The sequence below is a fragment of the Alternaria rosae genome (assembly GCF_020736505.1).
Source record: "Alternaria rosae strain MPI-PUGE-AT-0040 chromosome Unknown BKA58scaffold_1, whole genome shotgun sequence".
Lineage (NCBI taxonomy): Eukaryota > Fungi > Ascomycota > Dothideomycetes > Pleosporales > Pleosporaceae > Alternaria > Alternaria rosae.
The window spans coordinates 5,122,319-5,139,151 of record NW_025763570.1 but is presented as its reverse complement, the minus strand read 5'-3'; the positions used below and the strand labels follow the sequence as shown (position 1 = coordinate 5,139,151).

Sequence of the window (16,833 nt, the reverse complement as noted above, 5' to 3'; positions counted from 1 at the left end):
GTCGCGTTCAACCCCACTAGTAAGCTCCAGCTTCGGCTGCTAGTGTGATGTCATTGGCCGACTGTTCCGACTACCCAAAGCGGCAGTAGTCAGCAAAACTAGACACTAGGGGCAAAGGTCAACAGATGAGTAAACAGAAAGCTTGATCAAATCGGTATTGTATTGCAGGTTACTAAATGCAGTCATACTATAGGATAGCCTCAGTGCTGTTGTGCAAAACTAGAGCTTCTGAAGAGGGTATCATGCTGCGACCGTGTGTCGTGTCGTTGAAATATATCATACCATATGCGTGAAAGAGAGGTGCATCTTCGTTCCATCCATGGGCATTGTTCCGAGCCGTGCTGGATGACGATCATAATGTGAGAAGGAAAAAGTGCAGGACCAACCGTACGCCGAAATCAAACCCCAAAACTCCGTACGCTCAAAGTCGCATACTTGAAAAATGCAATGACGCTGACGGTACTAGAAAGGACGTACTCATGTGTCGTTCAATTAGTCCTCCCATATAGTGTCCAGGTCCAGGTCGACGCGTCGTTCAGCTCCACAGACACTCCATCTCTTCCGTGAGTCTCGCTTTCCGAAGCCGAGACTGCGTCCACGGCTTTCGGGCACGTCCAGACTCGACCTCCTGGCATCTCCGCCGTCCTCACGGTCCGCCGCAGCTTTGAGCCTCCGTATGCGATCAGCCTCTATGGCTTCTTCTTCTGCATCCGGGCTGTCTTCGATGGTCTCGAGAGACGAAATGGAAGGGCTGCGGGAGCGCATCGAGGTCGGGGTGGATGGCACGGACGAAGAGGCATGGGACATGGGGTAGTTCTCGTTGAACCTGGAAGGTGCGAGGAGCGGTGAGGAGGCAGTGGAGGTGGGCGTGCTGACAGAGGGGGTACTGGTGGGTGGTGCACCAAATGGTACGGTAACTTGGTATAGCGGTGAAGCTGGTCGGCGCCGCCTGGAGAGCGAGCCCGTGCTGCTGTGGAGGCTCGACACGGTGGTGCCAACGCGTGGCGTGAGTTCCAGTTCGGCGTCCTCTGATATGTCGCACACACTCGGTACGCCGTCAAAAGAGCCGATGGAGGCTGGACGAATACCCGAGCCGTACCGCTCCGTGGTTCCTACTGAGTGCGGGCGTGGCTCGAGTGCGCGTGGGCTGCGGGTCCGCTTGGGGGAGCGCAGAGGAGAAGCCGGGCAGGCGAGCGGCATCGGGGTAGGCGAGAGCATGAGATTGCCAGAGGGTTGCATGACGGTAGGCAGCGAATGGGCCCGTGTCATAGGCGGCGCATTCGGTAACGCAGACCCGCTCTGTGAGCGCAGGTGGGAGCGCGAGTAGGGCGAGCGGTTCCGTGGCCGGGTGGTGAGAGACACGAGAGACGTCAGCGTGTCAGGCTGGGGGTCTGTCTGGGAGCGTGGTGTAGAGGGCCGGCGCGAAGGCATGCTGTCGTCGGACGCGTTGCTGAGCTGGCGGGCGAGCGTGTTGCTTTCTCCCATGGTGTCGGCGGAGGGCGGGCTTGAGCGTAAGCAGGATGCGTCGTCTGTAGCGGGCTTTGTAGCAGCCGGTGCCTTCTTCGGGCTCTTGAGAGGTATCGGGCCTGTATGGGCGCTCGCGGTGGGCATGGACTTCAGGCGTTGGACAAGATCGTCGTGCTGCAGATCCTCATTCACATTCACCGGCGGCGAGAGATTTGAGGCAGTCATGGCGGCGGGCAGCGAGTATACATAGTCTGCACTCACGACTAGAGTATGGACTGGAGAGGCCGAGGTGGAGCTAGGGAGCGCAGGGGAATAGCGTGGTGCTCGTGTTGTTCTGGGCGGTGGACGCACGCTGGACCTTGCAGCGTTTCAGCCGCCGGAAACTGACTTTGTGCGCGCGCTGACTGGCTGGCGGCGGCCAAGGTATGCAGCGACAAATAAGAGCGACAGATAGTGTGCGAGGACGACTTTGTTGGAGCCCGGAGAGTCAGAGCAGTGCACGAGGAAGGTCACGATGCTGCTGCCCTGCGACGACAGAGGAGGGAGGGGCCGCGACGTTGGTACCTGCCGCCGAGATTGCCGCTATCGATCTGGGGCAGTCGCGACCGCCTCCATAGCAAAGGGCTCCCAACAATGCCGCCACCCTGCCATGCAAACAATACAACCTACTCTGTTTGCTGCACAGCCGCCCCATTGACGGTCCCTACACATTAAACTGTCATCACCACGCCCGGCACCGTCGCTCGCCACAGCCCTCTCCAGCCGCCATGTTCCCTGATCAGCGCCGGACAGGACTCTAACGGACCCTGAAATTGGCTGCAGCTGACTAGCGCAACGTCTCCACCGCCCAAGACGACAGGCACAATCCAATCACGGCCTGTTCTCGCAAATTGAGACGCTACCCGGTGCCGAATTGGGAGCTGGCTGCTAAATGTGGATGCCTCAGGCTTTAATCCACGACGGCGTGGTTATTTATGCCTCTTCCCCACATAATCTCTCGCCCACGCCCGTGTAGTGCTTGCATTAAATTCACCACCATTGTCTATGCGGCACAGGGGTCTTTGATTATCGATAATGAATGCGCGATCTTAACGCTATCGATAAGTTGCCTTTCTGTACGTACTCTAACCTTTTCCTCCATATGGCAAAACTTCCCTGTAACGACAGTGAACTCCCGAAGGAAACACGTGCCATAAACATACTGACTCGCTACCTGGGTTCTGATGAGACAAACTCCTGCTCCTAGCCGAGGCTCTCTCCTATCCGAATTTACACTTTGATGACCAGGAGATGAGGTGTTTAACAGAATGAGCAGGCAAGAGCTCCCCAAGGCGGAAGGCCCAACAATTCCCCCCATGTAGTCCGCAATGATTCCGACAGCCGACCAACAAAACGCACCACTCTTCGAGGCACACTGCGTACTCCACGAAAGTATGCTTTGAGTCGCAGCGAGCTCGGGATATCCTTCCGGTTCGACAGTCACCGATACCTTGCCCGTCTGGGGATAAGTCTAGACAAGATACTCGAATTCGTAGTCATCTGGAATACAACCTTCATCCATTGGACCGCAGTTGCCGCCATGATAGTGTCCTATCTTGGTTGTCTTGGATCGCTCCACGGCCTTGGTTAACACACCCATGACGACAGATGTGAGAGGCTGCACGTTGACCGGATTGCCAAATGTACCTCGAGAGAGATGCTGCAGTCGTTTCCGATCCCATGAGCTTCGGGCTTACACATGTTGATGATAATGTCGAATACTTCGCCATCAGGCAGCTGGAAATTGACAGCGTTATTGCGCAAAGTGTGATAGTGACAACGTTGGTCATGCACTTGGAATGGATCATGTCCAGCAGCTAGGGCCGAGCATCGAAGACATCGCCTGACATAAAGCGGGAATCTTCAAGCGCGGGACTCATGCGTTCTCATCTCCTCAAGAGCACCCCGCTGCTCAAGTTCTTCGCCATCGCGCGGCTGAGAAAGGCGTCTGCCCCCAATTTGCCGAAAACGATCCGTCTCTCCCAGCGGATGCACCGCAGTTGAAGCCAGATGTGCAGCGCATGGATTGCTCCATTGCACTTGCTACTGCTCGCTATTCCCTTGAGGATAGAGCCCCAAAAGGAACCCCACAACTATCATTCTCGGATATCTCGCGAGGCATAAAGCAATTTTCATGGCCAGGGCGGTTTCAGATTGTTGCTGAAGAAGCGTTCAGCTGGTTCCTTGATAACGCACACAATGAAATGAGCATCACCAAGGCCGCATAATGGTTCATCGAGAATTCGCAGGGAGAGAATTACTCAACCCGTCAAATCACATCCTGCGGCCTACCACTGACGGTTATAGCGCATCTCCAGTATGAATCTTGATGTTCAGCTAATTGTCGAAGCAGAGAGACGCGAACTTCGTGCGCGAACGACTAGGAACTGCTCTCAGCTCTGTTCGTATCGATCATGTCATTTCCGCTTCGTACGATCCAAGGCAAGACTTTGACTCCACAACAGGTGAAGCTACCTACCCTTATTCGTACGAAAGCTCGCCTGCTGACCGTGATATAGCTGTAACTGCAAAGCCGGACGATATGCTGCAGCAAGCGTTCCGTGGAATTCGGAGGCAAGTACACCCCAAGTCTTATATCGTCTACGAACCAGATCTGCAGAAAGCCTTAGATGCTGCCAGAGAGATAGGGACGGAAGCTAGTGGTATGCAGACGCTCATTACTGGTATTCAACATCTTGTCGGTGCCACAATCTTCTCATTGAACGACTGGGAGTCAGATGAGGGACGCGTGTAGCTCTGGGTTTTAGGGGGCGCAACCACTGTGCTGGACTTCAGATTAGCTGTGAACGAGGATATATTGCCCAGACTTACCCAATATTGTACATGCGACCCTGGGATCTTGAAAATTAGTTTTCGACTATCGCGGTACTGTCTTGGAATTGCAGGCTGCACATTCACATATTTGGGATTCGTGGGACGGATTTCTGCCCCTAAGAAGTGAGCCCTTCTCGTGTCGATACAGCGGCTGAACTCTTGATCCAACGATCGCAGTCTTGAGCCATTTCAATCACATTGCGGTCACGCTTACTTCTCTTTCTCTGTAGACATTCTTACTCTATTCATCTTCTTGGTACTCGATTTCATTACTAGTCACACCTTCCTTTGAAAGTCGTTCTGACACACTTCCTCAACTTGATGATATCTGACATTCTACTGGTCTAGACAAGTCTGATCTTCGCTCTTCTAAACTCCATCACATGATCAGGAAGTTCCATGTAGCGATTGATGAAAGTGGCGGTCGAAGGTTTGCAGCCACAACGACACGGAGGCACAATTCTTCGAACCTCAACTAGCTCTCTGATTCTTAACACATTTCCTTCTTCACCATATGAGGGCATTCCCAAGCGACTCCAGGATACAACTCCAAGTCGTGTATGCGTACGGCCCGGGCCAGGTTGCATGATTATTGCATGTACGTCCTTAAGACCGTCTGTTGGAGTGGCGGAATTGTTTTCAAAAATAGAATCGCTACCCAGAAGTAGAACAGGGAATGAACCTGACAAGGCCTGCTTCCGAAGAGAAGTCGCTGTGCTGGTATCGGCAACAATAGTCACTCTATGGGTCGGTATGGGCCAAAGAACTTGGAAACCTCGATTGGCTTTCTCATTGGAAGCGTCCTGCAACAAACGTACATCAGTGACCCATCCGTCAAGGTAGATGCATGGCTCAAAGACGACAGTACTGTTACTCGACCTTAGTGCGCTGAAAAGTCGTTCACCCTTCACAGATTGCCCTTGGTACGTCTTGAAGCTTATAGACGGCGAATCGAGGGTCATCGTAATCGATTTCCGAGAGAAAAGAGGGAGACACTTCCAGGCCGCCCAGGTCCATGAAGGAAACATAAGTCTCCTCGTCAGAAGATGCGTACTAGCATTATCACAAAAGTCTGTTGACCACGCTAATGAAGATAGCAATGAACCATAAAGTTCGTCCGCCTTGCTTGGTTCAACAACAGTGTGGTGCGTACGTGTTATCGAGCGTTCGTCACTGATCGGTAACCCCCAAAAATTGTAAACTGGATCTTCCAGCTCTTGAAATGCTTGGAATATCCCAAGGAATGCATTCAATGCATCAGAGTCTTTAGTCAGATCTCTACCAAGGTATTCTTGGATCCGTTGCTCGACATCGTTGCTTGTCTTTCCAATACCCTTTTGAGGATACACGCGAAAGGTATGTATAGTATCTCTGAACCTCTCGAGGTTCTTCGTGTGGGCCTTTTCCAGGTCTAACGGAGTAGATTCGCAGCAGTGCATATTCCAACACTGAAAATAGGTTTGCGTTTCTGTAAAGACCAGACGTCGCTTCGATAAATAATTCTCCTGGTAGGTCCATCCACGCGTTGACCATCTACTGCTCCGAATCTCCTGCCCAACATCTGGGATACAATGCAAGTAATAGCCGTGAGTTTGTACAGAGACTTGCGGCTTCCGTTCGCGAGTAGATACACCCGGAAGACCAAAGGTTGGATCAATTCCGGAACCAGCAACGATAGTGACGTATGCAGATCTGTAGACAGCATGCATATGCTGTAGTTGTATGGGCAGAACATGAGGATCCGATTGTGAGTTGCAATATCGGTCAACCCATAGGTAAGGGATGCCAAGCTCTCGAGTAACTTTGAGCGCGTCTTCGATGACCAGTGGAGCGACTGAGGGTAGTTCTGTCCAATCCTCTTGTCGCGGATCTGAAGAAGGACCCCAGCAATAGCTTAATGCCGTATAGTTGGTTTGATCAGGTGCATTGACAATTGAACGAGTTGTGCAGTCGATGAGCCGAAAAAATGGGATAGTGTCGAGCTTGGGCATCCTACAACCGCTCGTGTGATTTTGATCGCAAAATCTGAGCCAGTCCCTTGTCTGATTGAGGTCAACAGCCTTTCCTAGTTGCCCCCAGGCCCCTCTAGTATCAATGCTTGCATCAGTGCCAAGCGGTATTGGAACAATCCAACCTTGGTGCTTTTTCTTAGAAGAGCTGTTCGTCATAGAAATACTCAGCAGGATCTTGCTTGTAGCAAGGGTAGGACCATAAACGCTGTCCATATGGTGAATTCGCAACGAAAACTTGTCGGCAGGCGGCCAGTCCCAGCTCCATGCGCAGTCCTCCACAAATCTGCACAATTTACATTGTATTCTCCCTGTATTGTCTGGAGAAGGCTGGAAAGTAATGATTCCACGACTTTCGTTGGGTCGCCGTGCTAATTCCGCCTCTAGTCGCAAATCGATCGATACACACTTCGAGCAAAGCTGCTCGACATCTGAAGGCATAGCAACAAAGTCTCCAATGACTGTCAACCAAGCTCCGCCCCCCGATTTCCTTATATTGAGCTCGCGACGATTTTCTCCCAGGAACTGAGCAGGCCAATTTCCCCCAGGATTCGCGATTAGTTGGGTGACCGTGTTGTCATTGATGTTTCGCGAACGGCGGCGCTTAATGTCTCCTGCTAGTTCGCGTACTTCGCGTGAACGAACTTCGCCTGTTGCTTGAAGCGTGGCTCTGATGCTAGCAAGTAACACCTGTTCTTCTTCTCGGGTAAGATATCGTTGCTTTTCTGCCTTTTGTTTTATATCTGGCATTCCGCGTCTGCGGCGCCATGCTGTCGTGTGACGAACTCGCTTGCCCCCCAGTCCTTCCGACACCATATTGTTCAGTATTGAAGAGCTCTTTCGTCAAGTCGAGATATCCCCCTTTGAGGGAATATGTTTAATGATGCAACTGGAGATAACCTTATTAGTGGTTGGTATTTTGCCAGTATCAGCACGAATACCCACAGAACGACAATGCACCCTTCTTCCCTGGTAAAAAGGTCTTATCGGCTTACAAGATAAACAACCCATGGACTTTTATCGTTTGAGGGAAACTCCCCCTCTTAAAAGCGCTTTCATCCGTGGTCAAGTCAGCCTTTCGAGATCCAGCCTCACCGTCCTTCACTTCAGCCAATGCATCCTGGACCAGTCATACCATGAGCCTGATTGACTGCATTATCCCTTGCACAATACATCTGCGACATATCGCGTCTTTCAGAGCATAACATGCAGGAGAATACAGGGATATACTCGTTGAGAAGGCTGAATGACTTGGGTTACATGTATCATTGGCTGGAAGTGTTACCGTCTGCCTTGAAAATCAGCCTCGGTTAGGCAGACCCAAAAAAAAGTCAATTTCAGCGAACCAAATGAAGCAGACCTGCGGACTAGTGATTCTGAGTATCTTGAAACCGCCAAGTAACGTGGCCAACGATACCTCATTCGCTCAAATTCCTACCAGCGCCGCTTCCACTGCATTTGCATCAATGCTTACTCTCTATCTCACGCAGATCGGAATCGATACACCGCATTCGGGACTATTCTACGGCGTAATGCCGTCGACTATAGATTATAAAGGAAAAAAGAATGGATTCCATGGCATAGTTAAGTAAGTGACGCCGCATTCGAACATTAGGCAGTTCGAGAAAAGTGACGTTCGTGTACGGGTTCTAAAACGTGCTTGTTGTGTACTCTGATCACGCAGAGCTACTTAAAACTAGCTGCTACGCGATTATTAGTAGGACCATAACCTCACTATATTGTTTGACAGTCGCCAATGCTTTAGGTCTATTGAGTGGCTGTCGTGATCATAGCCGCCGCAGGACTGTGGGCTTGTCCAAAATCAGTTGATATTGCCCACATCTACCAAATATTATACATACGACCATAGGATCATGAAAATTAGGCTTCCCGTCCGCTCAGCCATATACAAGCATGATACCGGCGGATTAGTAGTTAGGTGGGTGACCACTAGCGAATCCCCGCTGTTGTATGTTGTTGACCTTCTTTTTGCTCTTTTTTTGGTAGTCGAACTGGAAGGTGGGCGGTGCGGGGCAGCCTCTCGGCTATCGACACCTATCTGCTTAGTACGCCGGTGGTCTTTGTTGGGGACCGCAAAGACCGGTGATACTGTTTGAACAACACCAGAGAACAGCGACAGAGTGAGTTACGTAGCATGGGGGACGGCTGGGGTTGGAGCGAAGAGAGCCTGGGAAGATCGCGGGCGATTCGATACCGAGGATGATTATGTAGAACATTGAGGTAGATACCAGAGAAGAATATACAGGAATCTTCAATCTCGGCCGTGACCAGTGATGTGATTTGGTATCTTTCTATGCACCCCATCCAGACGCCGCGTGAGAGAAGATTATGTCGCTACGAGGCCTGAGAACCATGCTTTCTAGCCATGTAAGCATACACACTTAATAAAACGCCGTTCAGCCCTTGCTGAAAGAATAACACCACCTATGCCATCGTATCGTAAACCAATATACACCAAACCCTACCTCACACGTTCATTTTTCTTACTCATCACCACTCCTCTTCTTCGCAGCCTGCATCTTGCCGAGGATAGTCTTGCTCTTCGCTTTGCCCTCGACTTGCTCCGCTCGACTCAGACCGGCGTAGAATGTGCGCACCTTCTCGTGTGCAATGACCTTCCTAGGATCGAATCGCAGGATCTGCAGACCGGCCATGCTTGTCGCACGAGAGAGTGCAACGTACGCTTGGCCCTTTTCGAAGACACGGCCAAGATCGACGCGCACGCGCTCTAGTGTCTGACCTTGTGCTTTGTGGATGGAGAGCGCCCATGCGAGGATGAGCGGGATCTGAGAACGTGATGCTTGTACCTCGCCGTTTGGTAGCTCGATTTTCCAGTCTTCGCGCTTGCATAACAGATCGCGTGTTGTGCCGTCTGCGATGGCGAAACGAACGACAGGGTATACTTGGTTGCTGTTTACGCCGAGCGAGCTCTTCATCATCTCAGTCTTGATGGCGGCCTCCGAGGGTCCACCTTCAAGGAAGGCCTCTTCATCCTCCTTATAGACGTTGAACATCTGCTCAGTCATGAAGCCCGTAATCTTGCCCAGCGAACCATTCACTAGTGTGTCGTCCATGTTTTTGACCAACATGACCTGAGCACCTTTTTTGAGATGTATTTGCGCTGGTACCATGCAGCTCTGTAGTAGCCTATCACGCTGCTCCTTGTTCGTGATCGTACCTCCGTCGCGAGCTTCGAACAAGAAGACGTTGCCGTGAAGTTGTTGCATACGCGTAGTATTTGCCCGGTCGACCTCCTGGCGCGTGGGAAAAAGTTCTGTGGCTTCGACACTCTCGTCTCCCTTTGGTAGCGGTCGTTCCAGCTGCTTAAATTTCTGGATTGAGTCCTGGGTCAGGCGGCCCTCTCGCATCTCGTTGAGCATGTTTGCAAAGACCGGATCTTTCTGACGGAAGACGTGGTGCAAACCGATAGTGTGCTCGATGCTTGTAGTCCATGTGCCTGCATCGAAAGCGAACTTGGCTTGCCGTCCGGACTCTGGTACTGGGGGTAATTGGAAGAAGTCACCGGTGATGACGAGTTGAATACCGCCGAACGGCCTGCCGTTGTTGCGAATCGTCCGCGCAATTGACTCCAGTTTGTCGAATAGGTCGCCGTCCACCATCGACACCTCATCCATGATCAGTACTTTTGTACGCATCCAGCGCTGCTTTGCCTTCTGGTTCCGTCTAATCTTCTTAACCAAGTCCTCCACAGGCTCTTTGCCAAGTCCGATACCCGCGAAACTGTGTAGGGTAACACCGCCGATGTTGCATGCTGCCAGACCCGTTGACGCTGTCACTGCCACCCGATCTGGCTCACGGGCGTATTTCCGTCGTAGGGCAGCGATGATCTCACGAAGTAAGACTGACTTACCAGTACCTGTTGTCATTAGCATGGGCGTTTACAAACATTCTAATGCACATACCAGCAGAACCGGTGAAAAAGACGCTCTTCTTGTACTCGGTCACCAGGTTCAGCACATTCTGTTGCTCTTCGCTGAGGAAGATCTTGTGAACGGTGTTCTTCTTTTTCTTCTTGATGGCTTCCTTCATGTCCTCATCAGTACCTTGGTTCGCCTTTGCTTGAGCCTTGTTTGTCTCCCTAAAAGTTTTCTGCTGCTGCTTCAAGGCGCTCTGGGTCGTATTCCAAGGGAATTGTGATTTCGACTCCTTCACTGGTGTTGACAATGCCTTGTCGGCCTCCTTGACCACCCTTTTCCTAGGGGGCGCAATCGCCTCTTCCTCGTCTTCTTCCTGTATTGACTGCTGCTTCTGGCTCTGTGCCCATGGTAGCATACGGCGCTTTGTCTTCGGTGGTTCAGGCTTCTGCGGTGTCTTGTAGTGTGATAAAGGTGAGGAAGACCATGGTATTGGCTGGCTACTAGGCTGCTCTGGTTTGATATCTGCAGTGTGCGCTCTCGAATTGTATCCTGAATCGGCTGAGCCTCCCGAACCAACGCACGGTAAGGTAGGATATGTGACAGTGCCTTTTGTTGCTGGATCCTCAACATCAAGATCTATGTCGCTATCGAAGTCGTCTTCATCGAACAAAGCCTGGGCTAGGACGCCGGGGTTGTTGCGCGAAGATGCGTGGAATGAAGCCGGCAATTCGTTCTCCTTCTCGTCAATCTCAGCAATGTTGAGTGAGGGGTAGTCGAAGTCATTCTCTTGCGAGTTCAATGACTTGGCCAGCCCATTCGACGTCCGCTTAGTTCCTTGTGTAGTTGCCCCAATGGCAGTTTTCATCTCGCTTCCTACAGGACGCGTCGACGATGTCTTTGATCCGGTGCGATTGAGAGTGTTCCCGAGCGACGCCTGCTTGTAGGCGTTGTTTGGAGGTGATGTAGACGCGATGGCATTATGGCTCTGCACCGCTGACTTGAACATGGTCGTCGTTGTGTGTGGGCGAGTGGAGAGGTAGCCAAAGTAGTGGCGGGGTGTGGTCGTGGGCGAGACAGTCGGTGGCTGCAGGTGTGATGTCGGGAGACGCGTTCGAGGAAGGTGCGTGACGGACCGTGTTGGAGGCGAATGCGTCCGAGCGGGATGCGGGATGCAAAAGAGCAGCGACCGTTTCGGATTGTACGGTTTAAGCGACGCACCTCTCTTCCCGAGGGTGGCAAGCATACAGCAAACAAAGAGAGCGCCGACAAAAGAAAGGATTACCGAGATGATGTCGAGTGTGTGCATGCCATCCGGCGCGGTGGGGTGTGAATGTTAGCATCAATTAGCGGACGGACCCACAAAACGCGACACGACATCTCAATCCGGATGCGCTAGAACAATACGTCACGTGCCGTCATCACAACGGTGTTTCTGCGGTGTATCTAGAAAGCTTGATGGAACATGCAGGATCCCAGGCACCTTGACGCAGGTACGGTATTTGACTGCCTCTAGGCGGTTCTATGACGTACTGGTGCAGACTTCACTTTGGCGAGAATACGTGTTGTGTGCTTGTGGTTTCAGTGCCTCGTATCATTCTATTACGTCTCCATCACCATCAGTACTACCATCTAGTCCGCAGTATAGTATACTGTCCAAAGTCATACCGCGACGACCAGCGCGCGCCACAAGAAATCCACTTCTGGTATCATAAGAACTCGCTTTGGTATCAAGAAGAGAATTCGCTGGTATCAAGGAGAAGATTCAACGTCATAATAGATAGTGAAGGGGTAATCAGAGCCGAGGCCTGAAGCAACAGAAAACTAACACGAGATAGGAGATTCATTTTGAACCAAACGACCGTGAACCAGATCCCACAAGAAATGTACCAGCCATGCCATAAGACAACAACGCTTGCACCATTTTGGACAACGGAATTAATAACGACTCCCTAAGAACATAAAACCGAGTAGCTGATGAAATATGACCAGAAATCGGAGCTATCCAAAACAGCGCCCCCGTAAGCAAACAGGCGTGTTGGGACAATAGAGGGCACAGCGCTGAAGAGACAAATCTAACAAACGAGGTGCTTAGCCCTGGTATCCTCCAAAGCCATTCTGGTTGAATGCTGCCTGAGGAGACTGGCCCCATTGAGGTTGTTGGGGAGCGCCACGGCCGTAGCCACCAGCGCTGCCTGGCTGCTGCATCTGCTGCTGGTAAGGCATGCCGGGGTTGCCAAAGGCTTGCTGCTGCTGCGCGAAGGGTTGTCCGCCGGGGCTGGGTCCTGCCCGCGCATTAGATTGCTTGTTTCGATACTGCAGCTTCCTCCGGTGCCGCTCACCTGAGGGTGACATGGGACCACCTTGTGGCCCACCACCATACTGAGGAAAGTACGCGCTTGGCGTCTGAGGATAAGCTGAGTTGGGACCGCCCGCAGGCGAGTAGCCCTCAAACTGGCCAGTCGGAGGACGGTCTTTGCCCCACTAGATTAAAAATGTGAGCTAAGAAATAACAAAAGAGAACGAATCAACCTACGCTGCACTTCAGAGGACGGCCGTTGACGTTGTAGCCGTTGAGCTGGCAGATAGCCATGGCAGCATTCTCATGAGTGTCCATCTTAATGAAGGCAAATCCGCGGTCAGACTGGAAGCGGGTTTCGGTGACATAACCAAAATTCTGGAAAAGCGGCACAAGGTCAGATTGAGAAGTGTAAGGAGTGAGGTTGCCGACGTAGCATGTGGTCTGCCACTGAGGAGTCTGTGCAACGACCATATCGTAGCTCTGCACGCCATGGGTAGGGAAATGATGGTGTCCGAAGGGAGTGGTCGGCGTCATACCCATGGAAGCCATGGCCTGCTGCTGGGAAATGGAAGGCTGTCCTTTCTGGTTGGCCCAGTTGCAGCGGATAGCGCGAGAGCCAAGCCACTCTCCGTCCATAGAGCTGAGAGCGCGATCAGCATCGGCGCGATCCCTAAACGCGACGAATCCGTAACCACGCGACCTGCCCGTCTTCATGTCCCACATAACGCGAGCCTCGGAAACAGGACCAAAGGTGGAGAAAGCCTGGAGGAGAACCTCGTCATTGACTTCGTTGGACAAGTCACCGACAAAGATATGGAAATGGTTAGAGGTGTCTTCTTTGGCTGTGTTGTTAGATTGGTAGGCCCAGTTAACACGAATTTCCTGCATCTGTTAGCATCACTAACATGAATTTGTCGAGCGAGCTTACATTGTTGTGAATGCGCCGGCCGTTGAGGGTGGCCATACCACGCTCGGCGGCGCCAGGGTCATCATACTCGACGAAACCATAGTTGAAGCCCTTGGAGTTGAACTGTTAGCGGTCAGCGGCACATGAATGTTGCAACACTTGCAAGATAAGCCCGGCCAGCTGTCAAGAGTCATGCAGCAGGTGCGGAGTGTTATCTTACAGAAGGAGAACTTGCAGTCTTGTCTGGGATAATCTTGACGCTCTGGACGTGGCCAGTCGTCTCGAAGATCTGACGCAACACGTCCTCGGTGACCCGCGGGTCCAGTCCACCAACATATAGCGCCCGCTTGTTAGGCTCGGGGGCGGCGCGACGGGGGACGTAGCCTGGCTGGCCGCTGGTTGGGCTCATGGGGTTGCCCGACATGGGCGAGCTGATAGCGGTCGGGATGGGGTTGTTGTTCTGGGGGATAATGACGGGTGCAAGCGGCGGCGGTGGCATGTGCTGCTGCGGCTGGCCCTGGTTCTCGTAGCCGGGAGCGCCAGCGGAAGGGGGAGGAGGCAGCTGTGCCCCAGGGTTCTGTTGGTCGGCCATTGCTGTCGTCGCGGGGATGCGCACAAGACAAAAGTCGCAAGAGGCGCAATTGGCGGCGGCGGGTATCGAAGACGTCGGCAGTGATGCGACAGTCAAGGCGACAAGGCCACGGGGAGGTCGAGGCTGGCGGGCGGGGTGGTGGCAGCTGGGTAGGCGGCAAGGAAAGTCAGTATGGAAAGCGCGACTAAGGCTACCAATAGAGAGCGGACAGCACTAGGAAAGGCAAGGAAAACAAGAGGAAGAGATAGGAGAGACGAGCGCTGCGCCGAGCTGTGACGGCAAAGCTATAATCTCCACTGTGGGGTGAGGAAGGAGAGGTGTGAGAGGTGAGCGGGCGAGGGTCGAACAAATTAGCGCGGCAGGCCACAAGGCACCCGAAGGAACGGGAGCTATGAATGTAGTACCGCTCAAGCGCTAGCCCAAGCAGCTAGCGGACCCTCTCTGAGTCCCGCGCCGAACTCCATCATCGACACGGCCGTACCTTTTCCTTTACCTCAGCATACCCACCATGGCCACCGTGATAACCCCCAACCAGCACATGGACATGCTTCAGAGCATGCTAAATGCTGTGGTACGTGATGTCACGTGTCAGCTACTGCGATCACTCTAACAGTCCATAGTTCCTCCATTCTGGTCGCTTTCTCAAAGAGGAGCAGGCTGGCGGCGGCACCGGGCGCATGAGGCAGCAGCTGCAAAAGGTTGTGCCCCATACTACTGAGCGCTTTCACGATGCGCTAGACGAGCTCGAAAATGAGGTCCGCCTGGCGCAGACCGTCCTGCGCCGGGACATGGCGCTGCTTAAGCAGGACCGAAAGAAGAAGGAGGCCGCAGCGAAACAGCACGAGGTCGAGAAGGCGCGACTGGCAGCGGAGGCGAAGAATGTTCCGGCTCCAGTTGAGGAAGAGCCTGTGAAGGTGGAAAAGGTCGCGACACCAGCACCGCCCGAGCCACCCGCGTCGCAACCGCAAGAGGCGCCCGAAGCAGCGAGCGAAAAGGAGCCAGAGGCAGAAGAAGCCCCGAAGAAAGAAGATGACGCGAAAGACGCGAAAGACGCGAAAGCACCACCACCGCCCATCGAGACCGACGTCGAGCCTCCGAAAGACCCCCTCTTCGACGGCACGCCCACCACCGGCAACGCGCAAGAGTCCGAGTTCGACTTCGATGCCATGTTCGGCGACGCGATGGACACATCTGGCGACAACCCGCATCACGACATGATGGATACCTCGGGCGACATGGACTTTAACCTCGATGATGCCAACGAAGGACCTTCGCTACTACGCGGTCTCGAGGACTTCGCCAAGGACAGCGATGACGACGCGAACCAAGCCTCGGCCATGGACATTGACTTCACCATGGCAGACCTGCCAGGCTTGGACATGAACACCGATGCGACCGCGACTACAAGCGATAATGCGACAGCCGCGAAGCCCGCAGAACCAGAGCCCGAGCCTGCAAAGGCCGAGGAACCAAAACCCACCGAACAGCCACCGGTCGAGGAGAAGAAGGAAGAGCCGACCACTACTACCAACGACGAGATGATGGACACTATGACCACAGACAACCTCGAGGACCTCTTCAACATGGAAGAGTACGAGAACCCCGAGCAGTCGCAATTCGACGACGCCTTCTTCAACTTCGAGTAGTAATCGATCTTGCATGAAAGGCGTTAGTTTAGAAACATGTAGTGCTAGATAGCGCTCTTGTTACGATATCAGGACATGGATTCGTGTGTGGCATTGGGATTACGGCGTACTGGAAGCATTTTGATACCCCAGCATATACCAGGAGGTAATTGTAAGACATTGAATTGAAGTTTGTATACCGTGCATTGTTACAACATGCCTCATCAGAGTTGCTTCCAGCATCTGCGCACGCGCCGGCTTTAGCTGAACGCGATCGACGTGGTCACTTTTTGTCCGTTTCAGGAGAATGTCGTTGTCTTGATCGAGTCGGGTTACTAGCTGATCGAGCTCTGACTCAATCTTCGTGCTACCACTGTCCGACTCCGAGTCTAATTCTGCAGTCGGTAAACCTCTCCACCGTGTATCCCCTGTCAAGATTTCGGATATCCTATTTCAAGTCCTTTCAACGTTTTGAAGTCTTTCCTCCAGAACATCGTCCACTGAGGCTTGTTTTGTTTAAGCCTTTCCAAGTGTTCATCGCCCTCTTTGGTGTTTCCCAGAAGCTTTCCATTGAGAGAACTTCTATCTCGCAGAAGCTTACTCTCGTACAGCCTTCTCCACCAGTCAAAGAAGGAGTCCTGCGCTATGATTCTCCCCATTGATATATCATCTTTCATTTCTTCGCTCGCGTCTCTCAAGACTCGAATGAAGTAGGTGAAGTTTGAGCTGCTATTCATCTCCTTAGATACTTACACTGACTGTGTAGTATGTATGACTAGTAGGTAGACTCGGTAGTCATGAATCACAAGGGTGACTCCAAGAGTATAGCATTGCGAAATTATCTAGTATTGACTCATCGACCTCGTCATGACTGCCTTTAGAATTATGGCATTGTCGTATCTAACTCTATGATGAACATCACGACTTGATATATCCTTCTCATACACATCAACGTGAATTCAATCTACCAGCAGCAGAGATGCAGCAAGCGCAACTTTCAGCACTGAATAACTCCATCACTTTTCTCCATTGATAATTCTTTCGCCGATGCCATACCTTCCACCGTCATGTATCTGCTGCACCATCACAGTCCCCCTCCGCATACGAGACATCCAGCCAACTGACATCCTCCTTGATACCCATTGTAAGTGTACCTGCCTT

The 16,833-nt window shown here is 52.4% G+C and overlaps 5 protein-coding genes across 5 annotated transcripts; 2 read left to right on the top strand and 3 right to left on the bottom strand.

Annotated features, from left to right (window-relative positions):
- Positions 1 to 61: 61 nt before the first annotated feature.
- On the bottom strand, positions 62 to 1,823 carry BKA58DRAFT_33665 (uncharacterized protein). The gene is made up of 2 exons (XM_046168260.1): positions 387 to 1,823; positions 62 to 105 (listed from the first exon to the last, which is right to left on the bottom strand). The coding sequence occupies exon 1, from the start codon at positions 1,690 to 1,692 to the stop codon at positions 493 to 495; it is 1,200 nt and encodes a 399-aa protein (XP_046032138.1). The 5' UTR covers positions 1,693 to 1,823; the 3' UTR covers positions 62 to 105; positions 387 to 492.
- A 440-nt stretch (positions 1,824 to 2,263) lies between these two features.
- On the top strand, positions 2,264 to 3,312 carry BKA58DRAFT_33592 (uncharacterized protein). Its single transcript, XM_046168249.1, has 2 exons — positions 2,264 to 2,582; positions 2,783 to 3,312. The coding sequence occupies exons 1-2, from the start codon at positions 2,442 to 2,444 to the stop codon at positions 3,095 to 3,097; spliced, it is 456 nt and encodes a 151-aa protein (XP_046032137.1). The 5' UTR covers positions 2,264 to 2,441; the 3' UTR covers positions 3,098 to 3,312.
- A 1,161-nt stretch (positions 3,313 to 4,473) lies between these two features.
- BKA58DRAFT_33658 (heterokaryon incompatibility protein-domain-containing protein) lies at positions 4,474 to 7,359 on the bottom strand. The gene is made up of 2 exons (XM_046168258.1): positions 7,296 to 7,359; positions 4,474 to 7,239 (listed from the first exon to the last, which is right to left on the bottom strand). The coding sequence occupies exon 2, from the start codon at positions 7,164 to 7,166 to the stop codon at positions 4,686 to 4,688; it is 2,481 nt and encodes an 826-aa protein (XP_046032136.1). The 5' UTR covers positions 7,167 to 7,239; positions 7,296 to 7,359; the 3' UTR covers positions 4,474 to 4,685.
- A 4,978-nt stretch (positions 7,360 to 12,337) lies between these two features.
- Positions 12,338 to 14,047, bottom strand: BKA58DRAFT_303268 (uncharacterized protein; the record flags this gene model as incomplete). The annotated part of the gene is made up of 4 exons (XM_046166963.1): positions 12,338 to 12,730; positions 12,783 to 13,430; positions 13,477 to 13,578; positions 13,676 to 14,047. The coding sequence occupies 4 exons, from the start codon at positions 14,045 to 14,047 to the stop codon at positions 12,338 to 12,340; spliced, it is 1,515 nt and encodes a 504-aa protein (XP_046032135.1).
- A 468-nt stretch (positions 14,048 to 14,515) lies between these two features.
- Positions 14,516 to 15,889, top strand: BKA58DRAFT_33508 (uncharacterized protein). The gene is made up of 2 exons (XM_046168234.1): positions 14,516 to 14,618; positions 14,668 to 15,889. The coding sequence occupies exons 1-2, from the start codon at positions 14,556 to 14,558 to the stop codon at positions 15,691 to 15,693; spliced, it is 1,089 nt and encodes a 362-aa protein (XP_046032134.1). The 5' UTR covers positions 14,516 to 14,555; the 3' UTR covers positions 15,694 to 15,889.
- Positions 15,890 to 16,833: the final 944 nt, after the last annotated feature.